General features: G+C 46.1%; 3 protein-coding genes across 6 annotated transcripts in view; 1 reads left to right on the top strand and 2 right to left on the bottom strand.

The window, feature by feature from the left end:
* Window positions 1-17,640, bottom strand: part of hectd1 (HECT domain containing 1) — a 28,434-nt gene extending 10,794 nt beyond the window's left edge. Inside the window, exons 1-26 of one of the 4 annotated variants that reach the window (XM_017440403.3) lie at window positions 17,390-17,640; window positions 15,225-15,375; window positions 14,086-14,235; window positions 13,762-13,996; window positions 13,401-13,628; window positions 12,772-13,053; window positions 12,422-12,692; window positions 11,502-11,578; window positions 11,139-11,237; window positions 10,899-11,013; window positions 10,525-10,699; window positions 10,308-10,446; window positions 10,000-10,170; window positions 9,333-9,555; window positions 8,761-9,024; window positions 8,477-8,688; window positions 8,249-8,395; window positions 6,899-6,993; window positions 6,690-6,795; window positions 6,484-6,618; window positions 6,265-6,404; window positions 5,484-5,696; window positions 5,270-5,380; window positions 5,020-5,186; window positions 3,772-3,948; window positions 253-1,233 (exon numbers count right to left, since the gene is read on the bottom strand). In XM_017440403.3, the coding sequence (XP_017295892.1) occupies window positions 253-1,233; window positions 3,772-3,948; window positions 5,020-5,186; window positions 5,270-5,380; window positions 5,484-5,696; window positions 6,265-6,404; window positions 6,484-6,618; window positions 6,690-6,795; window positions 6,899-6,993; window positions 8,249-8,395; window positions 8,477-8,688; window positions 8,761-9,024; window positions 9,333-9,555; window positions 10,000-10,170; window positions 10,308-10,446; window positions 10,525-10,699; window positions 10,899-11,013; window positions 11,139-11,237; window positions 11,502-11,578; window positions 12,422-12,692; window positions 12,772-13,053; window positions 13,401-13,628; window positions 13,762-13,996; window positions 14,086-14,225 (4,903 nt within the window). In that variant the 5' untranslated portion in view covers window positions 14,226-14,235; window positions 15,225-15,375; window positions 17,390-17,640. The remainder of the gene's footprint in view (window positions 1-252; window positions 1,234-3,771; window positions 3,949-5,019; window positions 5,187-5,269; window positions 5,381-5,483; window positions 5,697-6,264; window positions 6,405-6,483; window positions 6,619-6,689; window positions 6,796-6,898; window positions 6,994-8,248; window positions 8,396-8,476; window positions 8,689-8,760; window positions 9,025-9,332; window positions 9,556-9,999; window positions 10,171-10,307; window positions 10,447-10,524; window positions 10,700-10,898; window positions 11,014-11,138; window positions 11,238-11,501; window positions 11,579-12,421; window positions 12,693-12,771; window positions 13,054-13,400; window positions 13,629-13,761; window positions 13,997-14,085; window positions 14,236-15,224; window positions 15,376-17,389) is intronic. The other 3 variants (XM_017440400.3, XM_017440401.3, XM_017440399.3) reach the window with 3 other exon arrangements.
* A 1,329-nt stretch (window positions 17,641-18,969) lies between these two features.
* Window positions 18,970-19,753, top strand: hikeshi (heat shock protein nuclear import factor hikeshi). Its single transcript, XM_025002586.2, has one exon. It carries the CDS (start codon window positions 19,071-19,073, stop codon window positions 19,662-19,664), a length of 594 nt encoding a protein of 197 aa, XP_024858354.1. The 5' UTR covers window positions 18,970-19,070; the 3' UTR covers window positions 19,665-19,753.
* A 525-nt stretch (window positions 19,754-20,278) lies between these two features.
* mdga2a (MAM domain containing glycosylphosphatidylinositol anchor 2a) overlaps window positions 20,279-26,094 on the bottom strand; it is a 23,676-nt gene continuing 17,860 nt past the window's right edge. The window contains 7 exon segments of the mRNA XM_037977806.1: window positions 20,279-23,300; window positions 23,387-23,486; window positions 23,752-23,882; window positions 23,962-24,132; window positions 24,308-24,463; window positions 24,555-24,575; window positions 24,682-24,859. Of these exon segments, the coding sequence (XP_037833734.1) occupies window positions 23,212-23,300; window positions 23,387-23,486; window positions 23,752-23,882; window positions 23,962-24,132; window positions 24,308-24,463; window positions 24,555-24,575; window positions 24,682-24,859 (846 nt within the window). The 3' untranslated portion in view covers window positions 20,279-23,211.

Raw genomic sequence — 26,094 nt, 5'->3', positions numbered from 1 at the left:
TGTTCATTATTAAAAGACAATCTGAGGCTGAGAACTGAGTTAACGAATCTCCAATCAACACAACAAACTAAAATAAAGTGTTTCTCACCGCAGCCTAATAGTTCAGTCTGGAGGGAACCAGGAATAATCTGATCCCTGTCAGTCAGTCTGTCCTCCGATTAGTGAAGTGATGAGTTAAATACTTAGTGGCGTTACTAATGATGTTACTGTGGTGTTAGAACCGCCTGGGTGTGATGCGGCTGTGGTACTCACTAGCAGCACTCATGACGTTCCTGCCCAGAGTGTTGGTGTTGTTGTCGCTGCTGCTGCGGCTCAGGTTCATGTTGTTGGTGGCGTTGGTGCGGGACATGTGAGGTGCACGGCGGACGAACGACTCCATCAGGCTGGCCTCCCGGGACGAAAGATTGGGCACGCTGGCGCTCGAGCTCATGGGGGCGCCGGCGGCCAGCAGGGAGCTGACAGACAGCCGTGTGTTAGTCGCCGAGCAGAGAGGCCTCTGGGAGTGCGTGTCCTTACTGGATGACTCCGACACGGAGCTGACGTCGGGGGAGCTCACGCTCACCAGTCCCATGGAAATGGCCGTCGCCGGGTCGGTGGCAGCTGCCGTCGTGGGGGAGTGGTGCTCCTCTCCGGTCGCGGTTGTGTCGGCGGTGAGCGTGCTGGAGCTGGACGCTGAACCGGATCCACCCTCGGCTGCAGAAGACAGCACAACGATAGGCTCTGGCTGGTGTCCGTCACAGCCAATTCCTCCTCCTGTGACTCCTCCCACCCCAATGCCGTGGTCCAGAAGCAGCCCCTCAGCCCTCCTGTCCAGCTGCAGACCCCCGACGCCGGGCAGCCCAGCGGAGGAGCTCAGACTCATGTCAGAGGACGAAGCGACGCTGCAGACGGAGCTGCTGCTTCCCTTCCTGCTGGAGGAGCTGGCCCCGCCTTTATCGGGACAGTTATTTTTCATCAGGCTGCTCCAGGAAGGCTGCTGGGAGGACGAGGAGGTGGAGGATGAGGAGGTGGAAGTGGTGGTGGTGGTGGTGCCGCCAATGGCCGCTGGTGTCACAGAGGGTCCCACCGTGGATGAGGCGGGACCTGAAACAGTGGATGAGATAGGTTTGGGTGATGGCGCTGTGGTAGCCGACTCAGGGTCGTACCCTGGAGCAAGCTTGAGGTCAAACTTCCCTTCAGCGCCCATACGGTAAGAGTTAGAGCCGCCAGCATCCCAGGTTACATCAATCCAGCCTGGATGGACAGAGAGATAGGAGGGAGACGGACGGATGGATGTCAGAGACCCGGAAGAGAGGAAAAACACGGAGCGAGTGGCAGAAGGAGGTAGACAGCAGACAAGCAGCTAACATTCAGAACAGCACCAGTTTGGATCTTGATTTAAAACGCACCTTTAAAATCACGATTACCAGCAAAACGAGCATCTTGATTGGTTACAAGTAGGGCTGCAGAGGGCAGAGAATTTCAACAGGAAGCTATGGAAATGTTTCAAGCTGGAAACTTTTCATGGGAATGACAAAAATTCACTGGAAGTTAGGGAGAATTTAAACTATTATATAATATATACATTTTGTTTTGTCATAGGCAGATGATGTTTTCGACCCAAAGTTTGTGAAAGAATAAAAAATTAGCTTGTAATCCTTTTCTAAATTCTTGGACACAAATCTGAACCAAAATATTCACACTGATGGTTTTTATTTATCGTATTCACATAAAAACAATCAGTAATCATATAAAACAAACAAAAATCACTGAAATTGTCCAAATTTATGTAGAGGAAAGTTCAAACTACAATCAGACATTTCTGAACAAACTATTCACTTTAATTTGATCATTTTATTTTTTGTTTTATCTACATAAAAAATCTAAAAAAATCATTTTACAACTCCAAACAAAACTCTTTGTTACTGTCCCCAGCTGTCCCTCCATGTCCAGGTGACAGTTTATCAGTATTTGTTTCAGCTACAGTAATGAAATAAATTATCTCTGCTTGAATAGATTTCCACTTTGGGCCAAACTCTAATATTTTACATTTCCGAGTTGATTCTCGTCTTTCCACATGAAAAGTTTCCAACTCTGAAGATTCCCAGAATCTTTGCAGCCCGAGTGACAAGTAGCTCCACCGCTGAGAAATTAGACTGTTTTATGATTTATTCTGAAACATTTCTGATGCACAGCGACACAGCCAGCCAAACGTGTCTTTGGGTTTTAAAAACTCTGGTTTTCAGTTGCAGAAGCACAAAAAAAAAAAATCACCTTAATTGGCTGTTTTTATGAGCAGGAAAAAAGGAGCAGGGTGAACTGAAATTTAAACGACTACGTGCGCTTCATTTATTTATTTAACTTGAAGCACTTTCTTTTTAAATTTTCAGTGACTAAGAGAAGAGGTCGTGACAGTCACACACAAAAATAAAAACAGTAAAAGCGAGAGTAGAAAAAAAGAATTTCAGAGTCTGACAACATTAAGAATGATAGATTAATGGGTCTGATGGTGGTGTCTATGTTCAGGAACAGAAGGTAAAGTCTGAATAAGAGCAGAAACAAAACAGACAACCTGGATCCAGACAGGAAGGAGTGCAGAAGGTCAGAGTTAGCAGCTCTTTTATCACATTTAACTCCTCTCTGCCTCTTTCAATCAAGTCACTGTGGCTCCTGCTTTGTTTTAAATAACAGTTTTATTTAAAGTGTCGTACAAACCTCACCAACACTAACAACACTGACTTATAAGAGTCAACAGTTCAAACATTCAGTCATCATCGTATCGTCCTCTAACTCTGAAACCAAGGAAGTGAAACCTAAACAAAACAAGCGCCCCCTGTAGGCTGGTCCTCAGGGCCACCATCCTCCATGTTTTACCTGTTTCTCTGCTCCAACACACCTGATTCAGAGGTTAAATCACCTCTTCATGTTCTGCAGAAGCCTGTTAATCAGCCATTGATTCAGATCAGGTGTGTTGGAGCAGAGGAACAGGTAAAACCTGCAGGATGGAGGCTTTGAGGACCAGGACTGGAGACCACTGATGTAAAGAAACAGGACATTTTACTGACTGAAGCCCGTTTCTCACTGGGCTGTGATTGTTGGCGAACAGGAAACGTGAGCCTCACAGTCTTACCATCGACTTCTGGATACATTTTAAAAATTTAGTTCGACAAATTTTCTTTCAAAATAGTCTTAAAGTAATCACGGGCGTTTCGAACCCATCTCCATTCAGGTTTAGTAAATTTAATTTCATTAGAGCTGTATTTGAGCTCTCCTTATTCATTCACTTTCCTTCATTTAAATAAATTATAAAAACATTAAGATCAGAAACTCATGGCCAGGAAGAACGATTAAGCTAAAAACCACACAGATTGTTAATAATAATTATTAATAGTAGTAATTATTAATAGCTGCCAACATCGTACCAACCCTGAATATATTATAATAAAGTTTAACAATAATTAAAATGTTATTAGTGCTTAAAAAAAGGAACAGCCTTAGTTTCATTTAAGGCCTAAACTCTGAACAGAACTACCAAAAAAAGACAAAAGATGAATAAAATAAACCACAGAAAGTAAAACTACTGTTAAAATGAAGCTGTTCCACATTTCTGACATTGTAAGGGTTAAAGGTCATGTGTGGGAGGGCAAACATGTTGGATTAAAATTATTTTTCCTGAAGTTGATGGATTAAAGAGGGAAAGGGTTTGCCCACATTAACCCCCCGAGGACAGAAACTTGGAGCAGCGCTGCCGTTTAAATAAAAACTTTAAACCTGTAACAAACAGGATCTTACCGTTGTGAGCCTCCCCGGTGATGGTGCCCTCTCCGGGCGGATTTCCGTCCTGATCTCGCCACTTCCAGTCGATCCCGCGCACGACCCGCGCCCCCGGGACGATGTACTTCATGACCTGAGAGCGGAACAGGCGGCGCTGGCGACGCAGGTTCGCCTCTGCCTCTTTCACAGCTTTACCTGAAGGAGGACGCAGGCAGAGGGAGAAACTGTCAAACAAACAGCAGTTTAGGAATAAATGAATCAAAAAAGCTTAACCAGGGGAGGCCATCGGAAGCTAATGCTTTACACTTTACCAGCAAACATTCAGTAATTGTTTAAGATTTGTATTTAAAGTTTTCAGTCAGTGATCCTTTAATAAAACTGATGGCAGACGGAGATGCAGGATGATTTCCAAGTTGATGTTTTTGTTCCTTTTGGCAGCTGTCGAGTGAGCAGAGGAGGATTGGTGACGAGTCGACACGTCGAGCAGATCCACAGCTGAGGAGACGCTCTCATTTATTGGCTCCAACCCTCACCGGCGGTCACGAGGCATGGATCCAGAACCCACAGGACCGAGCAGCTGAAAGGAGCTTCCTCATACCTCACTGAGCTGAGGCTGGTTGGTGGAAAGGAGAATCCCTCAAAATCTACAGCTGCAGTTTGCTTCCAGGTGAGCTGTGTGGCCATTTACCAGGTAAAAATAACGCCTGAAAACCAGCGTTAAGGTGAGGGATGTGCAGGGTATTAGAGTTATTTTTCCACCTCAGCTGTTCCCACGTTTATGATTTAAGTCGACTGTTGGACACTGTTTGAAATGAAGATTTGGCATATCTGGACCCGTTTTTAAATTATTATTATTCATCGTCAGCGTGGTTTTCAGACCTGGACGTTTGCCTCGGATGTTTTCCGTCAGAGCAGAGCTCTCCAGGAGCCAAAACACAGAAATGACTCCACGATTCGTGTGCACAGACAGAACTCCCAACCACGAGAAAACACAGGACAGATGGTCCAGTTTTTCCTTGTATGTGTGAAACTAACTGAGGATAAGATTCAAAGCTGACATGGAAACGCTAAAAGCAGTGAAACCTTCTTTTAATGTAGATATTTTGATAGTTTGACAAAGACTGCCTCCTCTGCACCTCCTCTTAAACCATCCATCCTCTCCGTACAAAATATGACCATTACTATACTTAAAACCCCTGAGATGTAGGCGACTGATGAGTCTTGGCCTCAGTGATTATAAAGTATTATAATGAAACCAGCTCTCACCTAACTGGTCCTCACACACAGCAGTGACCGTGCCGTACAGCTCGAGTCCAGACAGAGACAGGTAGTGGGTCTGACCGCTGGCGTTCTTCCCCATCTGTTTAATCCGGATGTGTCTCCAGCCCTGCTTCTCATCTTTGGACGGGTCCAGAGGCCACGTGGCAGTCGAGCTGTGAACACACACCCGTGTTAAAACTCACCAAATATTTCCTTTTAAGTCAGGCTTGATTTAAAGTCTCAATGAGGAGCGTACCCCGGTTCATTGAGGCTGCCGTCATCTATATGGGTGTAGAGAGTGGACCAGTTCTGACCGTCCTTCGATACCTGAAAAACCCAGTTTCTCAGTGCAGAGCGACCGTAACCCCTGAGGTAGGAGGAAGCCAAGAGAGAGAAGGACAGAACGCGTTTAAAAGTCTAACTTTCTGGTTTTTATAAAGGTAAAATGTGTCTCAGGAGTGTTTTCTCACCTAGCGTGCCTCAGAGTGTACGCCGACGGAATGACCCACAGGCCGAGGTCAACAGCGAACCACGCGTTCTTGTCATCGTTGGTGTGGCAGTTGAGGGCGGAGCTATCTCGACTTAGGATGTCCTCCAAGCGGCCGTAAGGGAGGTTACGCCCCTCTGAGGACGTCACCACCACCAGGCCGTAAGCTGCGGGATTCACCCACTCGTAGGCCGTCCTGACAGGAACAGAAACTCGGGTCAAAACTGACCGTCTTACGCTTCACACCAACTACAGCCAGCATCTCACCGCCGGTGAGGGGAGGAGCTGCTGACGGGAAATACACCGGTTTTAAGCTGCAGTCTGACTGACCGTTCAACTCCCGGTGTCATATGGGTCAAATGTCCCAAAAACACCCTGCCACACTTTAAAGAACGCCTTACGATGGTTGCACAACAAAATTACGATTTGAGCAAACGTCGTGTGTCTGCAGGGCCCCGGTTATTGTGACAACCGAGAAATGGAGGCAGATGGCCGCCCGTCCCGAGCTCGGTTCTGGTTCCTGTTAAAAGGGAGTCTTCACAACAAGACACAATCTGCTGCTTCCTTAGATAACTATGTGGTTGTTCTTGTACCGTGCTCTGAGATGATTTTTGTTGTGAACTGGTGCTGAATAAATAAACTAAATTGAACCGCTTTAAATAAATATGGGCCTTTCCACAGTTTAGCACTCATTTGTCGGAGCAGAGTTGTTCATCTTTGCCTAAAATCAAACTTTTACACCTGGTTGCAGCCACTGGTCTTACTTGGCGTTGGTTCCGACCCAGTAGATGATGCCGTTCTCATCAAAGTCATGTTGATGCCTGAATATGAAGCTCTGTCCTTCTCTCAGCTTCCTCACGAAAACGAACGACGAGCGCTCAAAGTCGTACCACTGCTTCGCTACCTGAAAGAGGAGGGGAGAAAAGGTGAAGCTTAGGTTTGTTAGCTGAATGTAAAGCGAGCTTTTTCCTGCGTGACTTTACCATCTTCAGAAGATACTGCTCCAGAGACTCCACGGTAGCCAGAGGTTCCATCTTCAACATGCGACCCGTCCGGTCAATCAGGGCCGTCTCCCCCGGCGCTCGTTCCAGACGGAACCGCAGCCGCCTCGTCAGAATCTGGCGGAAATCATTAGGTGTGAAATTACCAGTAAACTTGACGGAAAAAGATCAGGAGGGCAGCGACTCACCTGCAGGTTGTAGGAGGATCCTGGGGTGTCGTAAAGGTGTAGAGGTAGACGCTCAATCGATTCCAGGACAGCTATCAGTTTCCGGACTAAGGCAACAGCTGGTCGGCTGCAAACACAGAACTTATTATCTGTCTGTTTAACCAAATGTACCAGTAAAACCAAACTGAACAAAAAAATGTAATCCAAAGTGTCAAGTTCATTTTATTTACCTTTCATTATCTTCGTTCTCGCTGAAAGCCGCCTTAAAGACATTGATCCTCTCCATTAAAGGCTTACAATCATGTTTTACGTCCAGTTCTGCACTCTGCAGGATTACAAATAACAGCAAAACAAACTCCAGGTCACAGTTTTAGGATCTGGAAAGACTAACGCAGCAGTGGTTTCACCGTGTTGCTCAATATTTAAAGAACAGAGCAGAAAGAACACGAGACCCTGACCTGCCTAAGAGTTGTTCTCTGAACAGACAAGTCTAAGAGTTTCTGAAAGGGAACGATCCTGTTTGACAGCCAGTAAACAAACAAACAAACAGCAGTCTGGTGCCAGATTCCGACCAGCCGATGTGGACTCCTGGTGTAAACCGTAAGGAGGACAACTCCATGCTTCGGGGCACCACATGTTTGTCACATGGCACTTTGAACCACTTGGCTGAAATCCTTATCTTAGAGATAAGGAGAAGCAGAAATCTGCAGAGAGGGCTGCAGCCCGCGGGCCCGAGTCGGAGGAGTAGCTGCTCCTAAAGCCGCTTCGAATAAAATCAAAGATGCACTCGGGGGCGATCATCTCGATGCATGACGAAGAAGGAACCTCTGACATGAGTTCCTGAAGACACCGAACAGCAAAACAAAGATAAAACTGCATCTCTGTATAAATGGGGCAGAACCTCCTCGAGGATAATCATCTGCTGCTCATGGGAACCACAGACTGAAACTTTGATATTTTTTTCACAGGGATACAATTTGTTTATTTCTACAACCTGGATGCAGCTGGACGTGTCACTGAGCTGAATAACAGGTAAGAATCACAGCGATAAACTTCCTTTCTGCAGGGAAAGTTGCCCTCAGACTCCAGCTCCTCTTTCTAAACATCACCTACCAGCAGTTTGAGTTGGTGCTCCGTTTTTCCTTAGTAATACATTATTTTAATAAAAAATAAACCTGCTTGTCTAGACCGATTTCCTTTCTTTTCAATCTGGAATTAAAGTTGAACTTTAAAACAAATAATTTATGATGATCACATGTACCAAACGAGTAATATTCTTTGACAAACTGAATTAAAATCTCACATTAAACATATAAAGATGGAGGTCTGGAGGACATCTGTTTATCTATTTTTTGGTAAAGAAATACATTTTTTCACTTGTGCACATTTTCCCATATTTACAGTAATTTATTTTAGGCAGGTTTCATGCTGAGCACGGCCGTCACAAAAAGAGAATTTAAATAAATAAATCCACTGAGTTTTAATTGCAGACCTGGTTTAACGTGGACCTTATTTTCTCCGTCTAAAGGAACTGAATTTATTTTCTTTATCATCATGATTTCGGGGGTTCAGATACTCACATTGCTGAGGGCAGTGAACAGAGCCTGGACCAGGCCACTGCTGCACATTTCATACGGTGAAATTGTGTTTTCATCCTTCAGAACTACAATCAGGTTCTCCAGAGCCGTTTTCATCAAGTCCCTCCAGGTGTTCTCCCCTTCCAGACACTGCCAGGACATCACACGCACGTTTGATTGGTTATTTCTGTGTAACTGTACCCAGGTCTGTTGCTGCGAACGTTTCTGTACCTGTCTGTTGGTGTGCAACTCCCATGCAGACTCCAGCTGGGTGGAGATGTTCCTCAGGGTGACCACCACCCCTCTGGGCATGCTCTCCACAGCTTTGAAGTGATCGTCGTACAGCTCCCTCGCCATGCTCTTCACCTTCTGCTTCGTCTTTTCCAGCTTCGACTTCAGCTTTCTGCCTCGCTTTCCAGTCCAGCCCGTGACAAACTCGGAGCCTGTTCCGAAACAAGAGAGGTCAAAAGGAGGTTGCCTCCCTGTCGATTCATTTCTGCAGCCGCGACGCTCACCGAGCGACGTCTCTGCGGTGAACGAGTGTTTGGTTCCTCTGTTGGACTCGAACACGAAGCCGGGCAGGTCCTCCTTCAGGATGGTGGCCTGCTGTCCGTCCGAGTTATGGATGGCGATCTCTCCCTCTTTCAGACACGTCAGAGACCAGTTCCCCACGGTCAGCTTGGTGGGGCCGACGATGGAGAGGATGGGCTGGCTGGCTGTGACCGGTTTCACCTGGCTCCTCGCCCGCTGCAGCTTCTCCAAGAATTCACTGCGAGACTCTGCAGAAACAGATGGATGACCCGGCAGATTGTTTTACATGCTCCGGAGCTGGAACTACAAGTCCCAGACTTTAATAAAAAGCACAGAATCTCACAGATGAACACATTCAGATTCAGCCCTGAGAATCTGATCCCAAACACCGGTAAATCTGCAGCCAAGAAAAGCTGTCAAACTCAAGACCTGCGGGCCAGAAATGGCCCCTGCTGCCATCTTATCAGTCATTTTGCCAAGTGTTTTTATTCTGCCCTCCTGAGCACCTGAATACGACCCCCCTGCTTCAGAGCAGGCACACGAAGCGGATCAGTACCTGAGCTGTCCGAACCGCCCTCCGGGCTCCCGCTGGAGTACATGGTGGCGAGCTTCCCGTCCAGGATGAACCTGAACCATCCGTTGGAGCCGTTGGAGAGCTCGAGGGCAGCTGCGTCCGACCAGATGTAGAGACAGTCCCTGCCTCTGATGATGGACCAGTCCTTCCAGTGGTACGGCTTCCCCTGCTGGATTTCCTTAGCGTCTTCCTGCACGTCCTCCTCCTGCAGGAGAACCACGATGTTCTGTTAGATGTTATACTGGATTTGGTTTGTGACTTTATCATCTCCAGTTTTTTGTGGCTCTAACTGCACAATCCCAGAAACTGTTATTATATTCTGTAAACTAAGCTTAGCTCGCTGGGTGGAAAATAAAAAGGATTTTGGAAACTGCTACTGCAACGTCTGACAGTTTGTTTTGCAGGAAACAAACTGATGATGGTGGCAAATGTCCTAAAAATATAATGATAAGCCACTGAAACAGAGGTGTACATACTGGCTATTTAACTTCATGATGTTTTGTTTGTTTGTCTTCTTTAAAAGCATCCTAATACATTATAAACATTGTACACCCTGCCACTGATAGGCTTACTGGTGCATGAGTGATATTTATATTTATATGTGATAAAAAGCTCTGTACAGGTTTAGCAGGACCTGCGTGAGGAGTACCTTCTCAGGCTTCGCTTCATCCTCGTTCTCGTCATCAGACGCCGGTCCGGCCAGAGTCGACACCTTGTTGATGACCCCGAGTCGAGCCAGCTGGTCAAGGAAAACGTCCCCGCCTTTATCCACCAGATCCCTGATGATCTGCAGAGCCAGGAGGTGGCCGTCGTCGTCATCCTGACAGATAAGGAACGAGAAAGACCATTTATAAAAACACTGAGTGCAGGAGACTCCATCTTGAAAATATGTAAAGTTAAGCCCTCCAGCCTAGTTTAAATCCTGTTAGTCACACACTGGTGGATTTAAGCGCGTACCTCCTGGTCGAGGACAGTGGCGGTGATCTCTACGAGGACCGTGGGCAGGTTGTGACCCGTCTCGCCGTCACACACCTCCCTCAGCAGCACTTCGCTGCTGTAGTGAACCATCTTTCTGATCAGAGCTAGACTGGCTTTCCTAAAAACCAACAAATGTCCACGTTAACGAAGCGTCTTCTAAAATAAACCGAAAACATTGGTGCACAAAGTGATTTACCTAATAGAAGGCAGCATTGTTTGCTGAAAGGTTTGTGCAAAAACGGGGAGAAGTCTCTTCAGGTACAGAGGAGCCATTTCTGGGTCTCCTTTCGGCTCACTGCCCTCCTCTTCCTCCTTGCTGGCGTCCTTCTTCCTCTTGTCATCGCCTTTGTTCACAGGACACATCCAGTCTCCTGAAACAGATCTTCATTTTAATTTGGAAGCAGCTGAGCGCCATCTCAAAAACCTGGTTTAAAACGCTGGTATGCAAGTTGGCGGGCGATATGCAATCTAACACTAAAAACCTTAAAAACAACAAGTTAGCTTCATGCTACTAGCATTCAGCTGCCACTCAGGTGAGCAGCTCCAACCGGTTACTAGTTATTAACTAACCTGGTGACTGTAATATGGCCACCACTTCACTGTGTCCCCTCTCCCTGGCTTTGTCCAGAGGCGTCTTTCCGTCCTCGTCCCTCAGGTCCGGGTTGGCTCCATGCCGCAGCAGAGTCTGACCACGAGCGTTACCGTGGAAACGAAACAGGAGGTTTAAAACGTGAGGGACAGTTAACTAAAATAAAAACAGCTGAAGGGGGAATTTATTTTCACGTCATCAGACACCCCGGAGCGTCTCACCTTGGCTACTTGCGGGCGTCCGAAACACGCAGCGTAGTGTAGCGAGGATGACCTCTGACCTCTGTTGACGTCGGCTCCCCGCTCACATAAGAACTCCACCTGGAACAACAAATGTGCTTTTAATCAGACTGAGTAAGGAGAACATATTAAACACTGGATATGGAACATCTTCAACACGTCAAAGTTTCTGTTTCAAAACAAAAATAAATTACAAATCTGATTTCATTTTCCTACCAAGAAACCTAAAGATGAGACTAGGGAATGAACAACTTGTATCATATTCATGTCTTTAAATGTAATTAGAAACATCATATAAGAAAAAATCCATTTCAGCTTCTACTGAAACAGTTTGTTTTTCTTTACCATCTCCTGTGTGCCAAAAGCTGAAGCCCAGTTGAGCAGCGTTTGTCCAACATCGTCCATGAAGTTCACCTCAAAAGCTGCAAGAGAAGAGATTTTATTATTATTATTAGGACCAGATCATAAAACATACAAAGATTCAACAATCACGTCTCCTGACGTTTCCATTTCCATTTATTCGGATTAAGCCAACCCAACAAAGACCCAGACAGTCTTTTAAAAAGAAACAAGCAAAGCCACCCCCGCAGAGGATTTAGCTGGAAGAATGTCGCTCGTTTTCTGCAGCTCGGCACAAAAGTCTAAATATTCAAATCAGACTTCCTGCTGGAGGCTCTGCAGAAACATTTCCTGATGTTCTGGAACCGGTCCTCTCTGGATCCATTCAGGCAGAAAAGAATAAATCCTTGAAGCCGTTTTAATAAGAAATTTAGTCCCGACTTTGAGTAAAACATCTTAGTCACTGAGAACACCTCGAGACAACCTGTTCAGAGTTTTTAGCTGCTTGTAAAAACAGAATTTCTTTTGTAAATTTTTGGTAAAACAGTTGATTTATAGTTAGATTGTCAGCAGAGAAGAACTAAATTATTGCAGTACAAGAGTTTATGATTGTATACAGGTGAGTAAAATGTAAAATAATCTGTTTGTTTACTGCATCTTTACACAGAAAACTAAAGGAATGCTGAGTGATGAATTATGAAGAAGCTGGAACCAAGTTGTTTCAAATTAAAAGAAGCAGAACTTTAGCTAAAAGCTGCAGTCAAAACAAGCAAACATTCTCAAAGAGACAGCTACAAGTAGCAAAGGGCTAGCTAAAAAACAAAAGACAACAAGGTAAAAGTAGCTAAATGCTATTTAAAAGTGTTAAAACAGAAGTGTAGAATAAAAGAAGACAACGTAGCGTAGTTTCAGGTCTTCACCCTCACCTCCGGTATCGATGGCGTCGATCAGAGCGTCGGTGTCCTTGCTGCGGATACAGTCGATCAGCTGTCGGTGCGACCTCTCTCCTGAGCTGTCCAGACGCCGCAGGCCAGGGATTCGACCCGCTGACCCCGCCGTGGACTTCGGCAGCGCCTTCCGGCCCTCAAACAGGAGCACCAGCAGGAGATCCACCAGCCGCATGGTGTCGAGCACGCAGCGCTCGTCTCCTCCCAGCGCAGACTCCATGGAGTCGGGTAGCGCCGAACGCAGCAGGTCCTGAACACGAGGAAGACGTTGGTATGAACTGAACCACGAGTGAAAGGGAAGATGTTCTCTTTTAATGGCGTGGACCTACGTGTGTGACCAGCGGTGACCCTCGGCACAGAGTGGACAGCAGGCTGACGATGGTCGACACCTGGTTGCTCAGCTTGGAGTCAGCAGCAGAGGGGGTGGCACCGGTGGGAGGCCGACCCGGCTTACAGGAGGAGGTCGAGCCCGACACGGTGCCACCAGCGGCCGCCATGCGGGACAGCAGCTCCTCTGTTAGGCCATGCTTAGCTAAAGGGGCGGGGTCTACACCTCGGCGAGTGAAGCGATCAGCCAACGAGGCGAAGCAGCGCAGAGCTCCATCTGAAACCTGGAGGAAAGGAGGGAGTCAGGCCTCAAATTATGACTAAAAGAAAGAAAAAAACTTGACTACAGTCACAGAAACAATTATTACATTTGTGCCAAAATGTGTTTTTTTATTTTTTAGTCACTGAAGTCAAATTGTCCTAATCATCTACAACCAACTACACCAGAAATCTGTGTGAAACTAATCATTTATCATTTATTTCCAGGCACTTTTAATACACCAACCAACAACTTGAGACGGACCTCTGCCGTGTCCAACAAGTCATTTATCGCTTGCTGCTCTTCAGAAAAGCTGAAGGAGAGTTGCATCTCACCGTGTTGGCTCAGCTCAGGAGAAACGTACTGACTTACCTGGTGGTCTTCGTGTTTCAGAAGACTGGACAAAGACTCGACGCAGGTCTCCAGAGACGAGTCTTGAGGCTCCATCTTGCTGCAGAGGCGGGAGACGACGGCCATGGCGGAGTGCAGGGTGTCTTTGTGGACCAGGTGGCCGCTGTCTCTGATGAAACTCAGCACACAGTTCAGGCCTCCAGCCTCAAAGACAGCACCGGACTCTCTGGTACAGATCAGCTCCAGAACCTGCACAAAAAACATGGGTTCAAAAGGTTTTAATATCCTTAAACTTTGCCTTTAAGAAGAACTTGATTCAATACAGCTCATCTAAATAGTTGTATTATTAACTTGTCTTATCGTCCTCCTAACCACTGGTTACCTTCACACACTGCTCAGCCAGGTCCCTGCTGGTCCTGTTGTTGAGCTCCACCACCACCAAACGGTTACACAGCGCCTTGATGGCGCCGTCCACCCCCACGATCCTCCGGGTGCACTCAGCAGACACGTCCAGGTAGTAGGTGATGGCTCGGGCCGTTACCTCCAGCACGTTATCCGGAGCGCTCTCGTCCAGGAAGATCTTACAGAGTGCTGGAAGGAACGTCCGAGGAGGACACCTGAGAGACGAGGAGGACGAGGTGCTGTGAGCTCTGGGATCACGTCACCAGCTGGATACAAACACTGGGATGAAAGGGTAAAAACTCACGTCTCAAAGCAGCGGTCGACATTGTCGGACATGAGCAGCAGCATGCACAGCTGCTCCAGGGCAATGAGCTGCATGTCGCGCTCGTCGCCCTGACCCATCTGTAGCCATTCCAGCAAGGTGTCCGGGTCCACATCTGCCATGATGGCTGGCCTAAAGAAGCACAAAACACACAGCAGAGATTATTTTAGAGCTTTGTAGAGAGAAATCTGTTTTTAAAATATGATATGTAATCAAAAATAAAGCCCTCAGATTTCTACATGATGTTGCTAAATATCCTCACTTTGAACGAGTAAATATTCTAATTCTGTCCATCAGAGGGACAGCTCAGGTTGGAGACAAAATCAGACAGGCAAGGTTTTGGACATGTGCAAAGGAGGGACAGTGGACATATTGGACAAAGGATGCTGAATATGGAGCTGTCAGGGAGGAGGAGAAGAGGAGGTTGATGGATGGAGTGGAGGAGGATCTGCAGAGGGTTGGTGTGACGGAGGAGGACTGAAAGAATTGGGTTTCTCCAAAACAAAAAACCTTTTGGAACAACATTACCTTCCTTACAAACTTATTTACAAATATTTTCCCCATAAAAATATGTTTAGATCTCTTCAACTCGTTCAAAAACGTTGTTCTCTTTGAAATGTGCTTCGGCTACTGGCTCCATTTTTGTCTTCTTATGCATCTTTTAGCTTCTGGCTAGTCCCCTGCTACTCCGACCTAGCGTCCCGCTCCTTTTAGCTCGTGTCCCGCTCCTTTTAGCTCGTGTCCCGCTCCTTTTAGCTCGTGTCCCGCTCCTTTTAGCTCGTGTCCCGCTCCTTTTAGCTCGTGTCCCGCTCCTTTTAGCTCGTGTCCCGCTCCTTTTAGCTCGTGTCCCGCTCCTTTTAGCTCGTGTCCCGCTCCTTTTAGCTCGTGTCCCGCTCCTTTTAGCTCATGTCCCGCTCCTTTTAGCTCGTGTCCCGCTCCTTTTAGCTCGTGTCCCGCTCCTTTTTGTTTTAACAAGTCAGTTACATTCTTCAAATTTCAGCCCTCAGTGTTCACACTGCTTCTAGTCAGAAAATGCATTTCTCTTAACAGTTATCTAAAAATAATAATTCACAAAAAAACGAATTTAATAAAACCATCGACCTTTAAGACTGAAGGCTCACCTGGCTCACCTGTCTGGCTGAGTGCCGACTCACTGCTCACAGGTGTGGCGCTGTTAGGTACTCATCCAAACAAGCGGGTGGAGACAGAGGAGAAGACTTATGGAGGTGGTGGTGGGTCCTTCCTTTAAATCGGATTTCTAGGGCAGAATATCTGCAGACAAGAGACAAAGACCAGAAACTGAGCTGCAGATAAAACACCTCACTGCAGAAAGAGTAAAAAAGAAGATGTTACTTCAAATATTTTCTGACAGCTTTTAACACGATGGATGAAGTTCCCACAAGGAAAGATTTATTGACAACGAATAGTTCTGTGACAAACTTATTTTTAGGTTTTCAAATATTTGTGCTTGCACAGAGTACACACAGTGCTGCCAGTTAAAGTAATACATCATTTCACCGTGACACAAAGAAAACACCACTGTCCCCAACAACACGAGGTGTTTCCTCTTCACAGTACCACTTTAAAACTGAGTTAATATAATTCTAACTGAAGCACAGCGTTACTTCTGTTATTCTGCAGCAACACCTGGTGAAAAAGCATCATCTGTGAGCAGCGTTTCCACACAGCTGATGGCGTTTAGTCCAGTAAACTTTCCAGAAAGTCCAGCTAATAATAGTTGTGGCTTATTTCACTGAAACCAAGCTGCTGACTTCCTCTGAATCTGTGACCGAACGACTCAGACGATCATCTGTAGATATCAGTTATCCTGGAACCACCTAGTAGACAATAATGACATTAATAATTAAAATATTTATAACAGGACTTGTGACTAAGCCTCAGAAGCGCAAAGAGTTTTATGTTTGTAGAAAAATGTAACGTCTTTATTAAATACAAAGTATTAATTACAACTTTATCCAGGAGTCCTGCACCACTCCGCAGTGTTTATTTCAGGTTTGACGTGTCCTCATTATTACCCATGAAAGGCGGGCAATCATGTCTTTGCCTCAGTCTGTGTTTGTCTGTCAGCAAAATATTTTATGACTGGATTTCCCTGAAACTTGGAGTTAACCTGATTCAAAATGTCCGCCGCAGGTAATCAACCTCATCAAACACAAACATGGCTAAAGCGCTGTAAGTTTAGCAGATGCTAAGCTAAACTTTGGCTGGTAGTAGCTGAGAGTAGCTCTGGCATGGCACCTTAATGTTAATTTAATTTCAAAACCTGGCTGAGACCAAATAATTTGTTATTGTATCCTTAAGGTTTAACATCTTTACCATAACTAGCAATAAACAGCGTTATACTTATACTGAAATAACTGTTTTAATTAACAATTTATCTATGAAATTTAAATGTTTGTCTCCTTATCAACTGATCTGTTATTGTTACGTAAAAAGAGAAATTATCTAAGGTTTGCTGAATAGAAAACAAGCATTTCATTAATTAAATTGCCTCTTTGAATGTAACTAACTGATCAAATCAAAAACACATTGATGGCATCCAGACTCTTTTTTATAGTATCATGACACATCAGTTAATCACAAAAAATGACCCAGTAAGCACCTAAACGATCCCTCTCGTCTTCACTGTTGGCTACCTTTCTCATCTTTTCCCCCCAGAGACTGAAAACAACCTCTGATTTGGACTTTTTACAGAAATATTGTGGAGTTTAGTGAGAAAACCACGAGGTTTTTAACCCCATTTGGACGACGCCAGAGGGGGCAAACGGAACCCTGATTATTTCATCAGACACAATCACCCTAAGAGGATAAGAAAAGGGATGTTACTGTGACAGTTAGCTTTGTAGCCGTGTATAGAAGTTTTTATTGTGACTTTTAGCTGTAAAGAATGTCACTAACTGTTAAATTACAGCTTCAGCCACATTGATAAAACAAACTGGAGCTGTAATACCCCGAACACGTACTCGCTGGCCCTAGAGCCTCGAATAATAATAAATGTTAACATATTAGCCGGCTAACTGACGTTAGCTTAAAGGTAGCTAATCTAAACCATAACGTGTTGATAACAGCTGCTTAAAACACCCCAGATTAACTCCGACAGCCAGGTCTTGTCCAAATAAAACACACGCTTACGATGTGTATGCCATTTAAATGTCCCACTAGCGTCCTCAACCAATGCTAATCACGGCCTAAAATCCTAACCGCGAGCCTCGGGCCTCGAGTTCCGGGAGAGCCGAGAGGCCGCAGCGCTCCGGCGGACACTCACCACAAGCGACACGGGCCCGGGCTCCTCCTCGCCGACAGAACGAAGTTTTTCCTTCGTAAAAAAAAAAGAAGGGACGGGCGAGACCCAATCTTTGGCATCCAAAACGAGGTGGTTCGGAGCCGTCTGTGTGGTTGATGTCGGAGGTAAACTATCAAGAAAGGCCCATTTCTTCAGAGTGGGTCACAGGAGGTGACGGAGACGACGGGCCGGCAGCGATTAGCAAACCGGACCGAGCGCGAGCTGAGCTTTGTCTGTGGCGTTCAGGGACGCCCCCGGAGCTCGGAAATACCAATGTTCAAACCATATTTAGAAAGCACGCCTCATTAACCCATCAAAACACGCTCCTTTTTAAAAAAATAAATCCAGATTTACGGCACCAAATAATTATAATTATTATTATTTTATACTACAGATAGTTTAAAATCTGATCTAAGACCAATAAATGGAATAAGAGTAAAATTAGTTTAAACCTACAGTTTCAAATCTTATAATCATCTGTCGTAATTAGGTTTGAATTAGAATAAAATATATTTATATTTAGTTTATTTAGCTTATGACATCTGTGTTTTATCTTTTACTGATTCTGCCAAAAAAAAAAACAACACGAATTTTGTCCAGAGAATAATTAAAATCGTAGTGACAGAGAAGGTGTTCGCATGTTTTAATTAAGAAAAAGAGGACATTTTAAACTTGAAAGGTAAAACAAAGTCCTGCTTTTAAAAACCTACATGGGGAAAAAAATCAAGCTACAGAATATTATTCGAATAATAAAAGAGACAAATATGCACTGCAGTCTTAATTAGCTTTGAAGATAATGGCAGAACTTTAAGTGAGAACATAAATATAAAAATCATCACTTTCTCCTTACAGTTTGTGTACAGTTTCCACAAAAACTGTGTGTAAGTGTGAAACTAAATATCTGAAAGATCCATGAGAAAAGATGAAAACATGGCAGTTAATCTTCCTGAGCATTAGCTGGAATCATCTGTTTTTTACTCACTCAGGTAATTAATTGATGGAGACCTGAGGAATCAACCTCAGCAAACAAGACAAGCTATATTTCTGGCAATATTACAGATATTGAGCTAAAATGTGGTCTGATGGTAGCTGAGAGTGATCCCCAACACATACTCTGAGCACAAAAAGATTACCTATTATCTTTGTTTAAAACTTTGGCATACAATATCCTTCCTTTAAGGAATGTTATTTTATTCAATGCTTGTCTTCTTCGTTAAAAGAATATAATTCTAAAAACAAACTGTCAAAAAATTAAAAGTTGCATTTTTTGAAGGAATGAATATCGCTCTCGGATGCACAGTTAAACAGAGATGATGGGGGTCAGAGTGTGTGTTGGGGATGACTCTCAGCTACTACCACATCAGACTTCTGCTCTTCATCATTAAAACTGAGGTGGGTTAGCTCCTGAAGTTAATCAGTTGTTGATGTACATCCAGTGATTAATTCCTGAGAGTTTCATTAAAATCCGTGCAGATATTTTGCTAACAGAGAGGGAAACTAACAGAGTTTGAGGGTGCAGTACCCGGTCCGGGCTGCAGGGGGCGCGGACACAGCGCCGCCTCGTGTTGGAACAGAAGAAGAAGAAGTTTCTGGAGTTCCGCTGTGTTTCGGGGGGGAACCTCCGGTTCTGGATGGTCCGGGTCGCCCGCAGCTCGCAGCCGGGATGTTCGGGTGTCTGGTCGCCGGCAGGCTGGTGCAGACCGACGCCCTACAGGTCGCCTCAGACAAGTTCGTCTTCAACCTGGCGGACTACGAGAACGTGAACCACGTGGTGGTGTTCATGCTGGGCACGGTGCCGTTCCCCGCCGGCACGGGCGGAGCCGTCTACTTCTCCTTCCCCGACCCGGCGAGCGGCGGCCCGGTGTGGCAGCTGCTCGGCTTCATCACCAACGAGAAGCCCAGCGCCATCTTCAAGATCTCCGGGCTGAAGGCCGGCGAGGGCGGGGCGCACCCCTTCGGCGGGATGGCCTCCGCGCCGCCGTCCGCGGCTCAGGTCGGCGTGTCCGTGGAGCCCCTGGAGCAGCTGGCCCAGCAGATCCCGGTGTCCAGCGCCGCCGTGTCCACCGTGGACACGTTCCTGCAGTTCACCCAGAAGATGCTGGACAGTCTCTACAACTTCGCCTCGTCGTTCGCCTTGACGCAGGCGCAGATGACCCCGAACCCCACAGAGACCTTCATCCCGTCCAGCTGCGTCCTCAGGTGGTACGAGAACTTCCAGAGGAGGATGGCGCACAACCCGAACTTCTGGAAGAGCTGAACACGGACAGAACCAAAGCCCGCTTCCACGTGCCTCCATGTTGGGAATACATGTAAATAAATGGGATGACTTTGCTGTCTGAGGGGACATTTCTGAGTCTGAGTGGACATTTCTGAGTCTAAGTGGACATGTCTGAGTCAGAGGGGACATTTCTGAGTCTGAGAGTCTGAGTGGACATTTCTGAGTCTGAGGGAACATTTCTGAGGGGACATTTTTGGGTCTGAGGGGACATTTCTGAGTCTGAGTGGACATGTCTGAGTCTGAGTGGACATGTCTGAGTCTAAGTGGACATGTCTGAGTCTGAGTGGACATGTCTGAGTCTGAGTGGACATGTCTGAGTCTAAGTGGACATGTCTGAGTCAGAGGGGACATTTCTGAGTCTGAGAGTCTGAGTGGACATTTCTGAGTCTGAGTGGACATTTCTGAGTCTGAGTGGACATTTCTGGGTCTGAGGGGACATGTCTGAGTCTGAGTGGACATGTCTGAGTCTGAGTGGACATGTCTGGGTCTGAGGGGACAAGTGATCTCTGAAACTCAAAGGCTGTCTCTGGACAGAATGCTTGTCGCCCGCCGCTGGGCGTCAGTCTCAGCTTCTACCACCGTTCAGTTCATTCAGACAGATTTACTCTGAGTTATTCTGAATATTTAACAGGATATTTGAATTTATTACATTCATTTAAATAAAGAAATCGTTAGAAGTGGAGCAGTGCTTCTGTAATAATCTGAATTTATCACCAAACCAGCTTTTCTCTCTCGTCTGTTTTATTTGTATTTTAACAAGATTTTATATCAACATGAAGCTTCTTTAGTTATAAATGCAGAAATTTGTAAAATAAACGAGTTTTTTGTTCTTTTTGAAGAATAAATACTCATCAGACTTTTATTAGAAACATTTTATCAGCATAAAGAATATCAAACCTGTCCGTCCTTCAGTCCACACTGAAATAATTAGAACCATAAATCACGATTCAAACATGGAGGAACCAGCCGGCCTCGCTGGGGCGGGACCGAAAGGAGTAGGCGGAGAACATCGCTCGGATTATAGGTTTTATTACAGGATCCACCTCACGCCTCAAACAAAACCAGAGGTGTCCTCTGAGTCGTCCAACGAGTCCTGTGCGGTCCCAGTTCCTCGGATAATATTTGATTTAAAGACGGGAGAACTTCCCGCCGGCCTGGAGTCTCTGTCCCCTCCCGTCACGCCGTTTCTGTCTGTCTCACCAAAGAAAGAAAACGTTAGAAATGGTCTTTGCATACTCGAACCCCGGCTCGTCCTCGGGGACAGTCCTCTTCTCTGGGCTGAAGGCACTTGATTTTATGGCAGAGGGTGAAATCTCCTTCCCTCGTCTGACGGACAGGCGTCATAATATAATCTAAAAATATATAAATATGTGTGTATATATACTTTTCCTGGTCTCTGACTCTGGAGCAGTACAGTACTGTTGATGTGTGGAGCGAGGACTGACATTCAGGTTAGATCTTCGTTTCTCTGAGCGGTCCCAGACAGACGCATCAGAACCAACGAACCACACCACGATGGCGGCGGCAGAGGCGGAGGCGTCCTCGGGAAGAGCTCAGCCGGGAGTCCGTTTGGTTCTGGAAGAGCTCAGAGCTTAAACAGAAACACCCGGCCCGGTTCTGAATAAAACAAAACGGCAGATCTGGGCCCGTCCAGTTAATGTTCACATTAAAGGGATATTCCAGACAGTTTGAAGCGGGCCTCTGTGGGTAAAGAAACTAACACTTTTATAAACCTGTTGCCTGATGAAGGCTGGAGAATAATTTAAAAAAAGCTGAAACTGATGTTAAAGTGTAAACAGAAAGAACAGAACAACTAAGAAGCAAGAAATGATGAAAAAACAGCTAAAAGAGTATCTTACCTGCTGCAGGTAGCTCTTTGAATCTGACTGGACTGATGAGCTAACGGCTAGTCAGAACGGCTCTGATCTGCTTCTGTTCCTTCAAACCTGCAGCCAGTTCTCCATTAATATACGTTTATATGGGTTTTCATGCTTATCTGTAAGCAGCAGCAGCTAGCTGTAGCACTTCCAGTGCAGCCTGGGCTCGAAACAACATCTTGTAAAATTAGCAGCAGTTAAAGGTTTAAATAAAAGCATTTGATTGAAATGTTATAAAGCTTTGAAGATTTTGGTTGTTTTGGGACGACAAAGTGAACTTTTGTCTTGAAATAACCACAAAGATCGATATAAAGAACTGTAGAAGGTTTATAAAATACTGCTTTAATATTTCAGAGCCTGGAGCTGCTTTCAGACGAGATCCACCTCGGTGTTACGGTTCTATTTGTACCCAGAGGTTTCTGAGTTCAGAGTTGTAAAAATCAACTCGAACACCTCCGGAAGTCGAGATTCCTGACCTCAAAATCCAAAATGGCCGCCTCAGGCATGAAAAGACGCGACAGCCGCAGTAATGAATGTCTGCTGCTCAGACTGCAGATAAATCCCCCGTCGTTGAGCCTGCTGCTAACTCAGACAACTTTGACCAAATCCTGCAGGTTTCCTGATTCCCAGATCCGAGCTCGGACTTCCGAAGGGAACGCAGCATCAGCCTGACTGAGGTCGTCCAAAGAGCCGTCTGCAGCAGGGCAGATACTGATTGTTCCTGACCTTTCCACAGAACCCGACCTCTAAATGAGCTGAATGTAGCTTTTATTAAGAACGGACGCCTGCAGCAGCGTTTACAGCAGACTGAACTGACGCTGCTGACGAGGATCATTTTAACAAATTAACTCCTAAAAACTGAAAATTAACAGAAGCATCTTATTAACTAAAATCCTGCCTGACAGAACTTTGTTTTGCATCAAACATAAAACATCAGAATCCGAACAGAAGCGGATCAGGATGGATTTTAAATCTGTCTCTAACGTTTCCTCCTGAAGATTTAAACAGCAGGTCTCCTGCTATTTTTATGTCCCCAGGACACTTTCCTGTCCCCCTATGTCAGCAGCACTTCACCTTCATGGCACCACGTCCAACCACTGCACCACCCTGGGCCGTTGATCACATGATGAAGATGATGCTACCACAGCAGACAAAAGTGAGAAGGCTTTGAGACAGGTTGGAGATGCTTGAGACAAACTGAGAAGGGTTTGAGACAGGTTGGAGACGGCCATGACAAACTGTCCCACAAAAATTTGTTACATTATTTTTTTTAACTTGTTCAAAATTCAGCTGAGAAAAACGACGAGTCTCTGCAACTCGAGAGGAAACTGAGAACCCCTGGAAACATTTTGAGACATTTTGGACACTCGTAAATGCTGTTAGACAACTAATCACCAGCGGTCGCAGCCAGCGAAATCAAACCCCCGGCAGGACCGGCTGTGACGTCAGTTTGGTTATACGATGACATCAACCAGGCTTCAGAGAGGCTGGCCGACTGGTAACCGTTTCCTTCTGCTCCAGTCGTTGTGCCAAGTTATAAAAAAATAAACATAAATAAATAAGTAAAAACTGCCCTCTGTCCAGAAATGGGCTGGTAGGAGTCAAAACTCATGGCGTCCTGTAAGGAAGGTGTACGGCGTAGGATGGGGTCACCTCTGCCAGCCAATCAGAACGAGTCTTAGAGTCACGCAGAGCTGCCATATATGGTGTGACAGGGGCGGGGCAAAAGACCGTAAATCTGTGCGATAAAACACAAAAGAGACGTGTTCGTTATGTGAAACAGGAAAATGTTCGGCTGCAGGACTACAGTCTGATGGAGCTCACTGTTAGGTGGGGGGTCTTTGCATTCGCCCTCCTCGATGGTGACATCATCGACAGCAATATCGCCTTCGATGCCCGGGCCGCGGACCCCCTCCATCACCATCTGCAGAAAAAGGAAACAAGAAGCAAAGTTCCTTAAAGAGCTTGGTGGTGGTTTACTGAGCATCAGGCTGCAGGAGGTGCAGGAGGTGCAGGAGCTGCAGGAGCTGCAGGAGTTGCTGGAGCTGCAGGAGCTGAAGGAGCTGCAGGAGCTCCAGGAGCTGCGGGAGCTGCAGGAGCTCCAGGAGCTGCAGGAGGTCTGAATGCTTCTCATTGGTTGATTAGATCTCGTTAGAATCTGGACTCAGCTGCGTTCGGCCAGCAGGTACCTGGAAGGCTGCGGTCGGGTGGATGTTGACCCGAGCCTGCCTCCAGTAGTTCCCCTGGTTCCCAGACAAACTCCACGCTAAGCTGTCCGTCAACGTCGGACCTTTCTGACGCAGGAAAATGTTCAGCGTTCCTACGGGACAAACAAAGATGGCGGTCAGGAAGTTCTCAGCCATCCCCGTGTGCCAAACGTCACCTGGCCGCGCTCTCACCGATGTGTTTCCCGTACATGTGGTAGTAGAAGGCGAAGCAGTAGGCGGGGCTGTTGGCGGCTGAGGAAGAGGAGACAAAACTCTTGGAGTTCATGTTGAAAGTCGGGGACAGAAGGCGAGCCCTGTCGCCCTCCAGCCTCGGCCTCGACGTCTCGATGTACATGTAGAAACCTGAGGGACAAGAAGCCGGGGTCAGAGGTCAGCCTGAGGCGTTGACAGCCACCAACCAAAGAACAGCAGCCTCTCGTGATTAGGTGACCCAAAAATGGCCGGCGCTTCAAGAACGTCAGGCTTATAACAGTTTGTTTAAATTAAACAAAAAACAAAGGAGCACGATCTGTCCCACCCTGCTTGGAGCCGGAGCGGTCGGCCCTCGGCCCCGTGTTCGGGGTGTATTCGGTGGCCTGCGAGGCGGCGTGGTGACGCGTCCAGTTGAACTCATCGGCGCCGTCCTGAGAGAACGAACATAACGCCTCCTCCTCAAAACCACACCGGAACTCCCCTGAAACCCCACAGAACAAACGTCACAGGAGCCGGCGTTGACCGGAGGACCGGTCCAGAGAGAGTCTGAAGGCGTGGGGTCAGATACTTACTGAGATGTGGGTTCACCGGAGCTGCCAACAAACAGAGACCACAGTCTTTATTTATTCATGGGTTTACTGTGAGAAAAAATAAATGTTAAATGTTTGGTCAGTGTGATGGTACAGGAGAGGAACCCACCGCTGTACATGATGATGCGTTCGGAGGTGTCCCCCTCGCCGTATCGGGTGATGGGGGTGAGGCGGACCAGGTAGGACTCGGGTTTGATCAGTTCAGTCAGGTTGTAGGTCAGCAGCTGGCCCTTCTGGATGGTTCCCTCCATGGGGATCTCCTGCTCCCACCAGCGAGTCTGACCCGTCTGAGAACACAAAACATTTCCTGTGAAACTACAGCCTGAATGCTGAGGTTTAACGCTTAAAGGAGCAAAATGAGGACTAAAAACAGCAAAAGGCCAGCTAACAGTAGCTACTACAGCAGCTAAAAGCTAAAAGGAGCCGAAGAAGAGACACACAGAGCCAGCTTGCTGAAGCAGATTTCAAAGAGAACAATCTCCGTGTTTCTAGGAGGAAAATCTGTCTAAATAAAGTTAAATAACAGTTTTCATACAAGAAGCGGCTAAAACAGGTGTGGAAAAAATAACAGAAACAAAAAACAGAATGAATCATTTCTCCCGTTTAATGTTTCGCCGCACTTTGAAGATGCTAAATATATTCAGAAGTGTTTCTTTCTGGTCCAACAAATCCTGTTCCCTCCAGCCTGAGTCCCATGACAAACTGATGAAAACCCACTTGATACACAAATCTTTTAAACCTTTTTTTTTCTGCCAATCGAGGATACAACACGGCAAGATTAATGTCTTAGGGGGATTTCAGAGCCTGAATAAAGTTTGTTGCTGTAAGCTCCTGAAGTATGTTTGAGTGTGGGCTTCCAAACAAACACCAGAGACACAAAAATCATTTTTTTATGCTGTAAAATAAACCAGCGCACCTTAAATTAGACGTTATCGTCCTAAGTGTGCTTTTAAGCCTCACAGCCGTGGTTCTGGATGAAAGGTCCAAAAGAAACTGAGCTGAGGTTTGAGTTGAAGCACTTCAGATTTGGGAGAAGAAGAAGCTAATTGTTTAAATTCTGTGAAGCAGCTGGCAGCACATCTGGATCATGTTGGCTGGATCAGAACCGCCGCAGGTTCAGAGTCTCAGCCTCTCCTGAACGTTTGTTCAGAGTCCAAATGTAAAAATGTACGTTTAACGCTGCTTCAGAGATTCACCGCCGAGACGCTCAGTTCCTCCAAAATCATCCTTTAAAGTCTGCTTCAGCTCTCTGCCTCCGTTTGGTCAACTTTTAGCTTTTAGCTTTTAGCTACTGTTTCGGCTATATTCACCGAGCATTTTACTACTTTTAGCTTTTCACTTGTTTAAAGAGTAACAGGACCTAACAGGACCGGGTTTAGAGCTCTAAACCTGGTCCTGTTGGAGCTCTAAACCCGGTTCTGTTTGGAGCTCTAAACCTGGTCCTGTTAGGAGCTCTAAACCTGGTCCTGTTAGGAGCTCTAAACCCGGTCCTGTTAGGAGCTCTAAACCCGGTCCTGTTAGG

This window comes from Kryptolebias marmoratus, linkage group LG10 (genome assembly GCF_001649575.2).
Source record: "Kryptolebias marmoratus isolate JLee-2015 linkage group LG10, ASM164957v2, whole genome shotgun sequence".
In the NCBI taxonomy this organism is placed as follows: domain Eukaryota; kingdom Metazoa; phylum Chordata; class Actinopteri; order Cyprinodontiformes; family Rivulidae; genus Kryptolebias; species Kryptolebias marmoratus.
The sequence above is the reverse complement of the archived record's forward strand: the minus strand, read 5'-3'. Positions and strand labels throughout refer to the sequence as shown.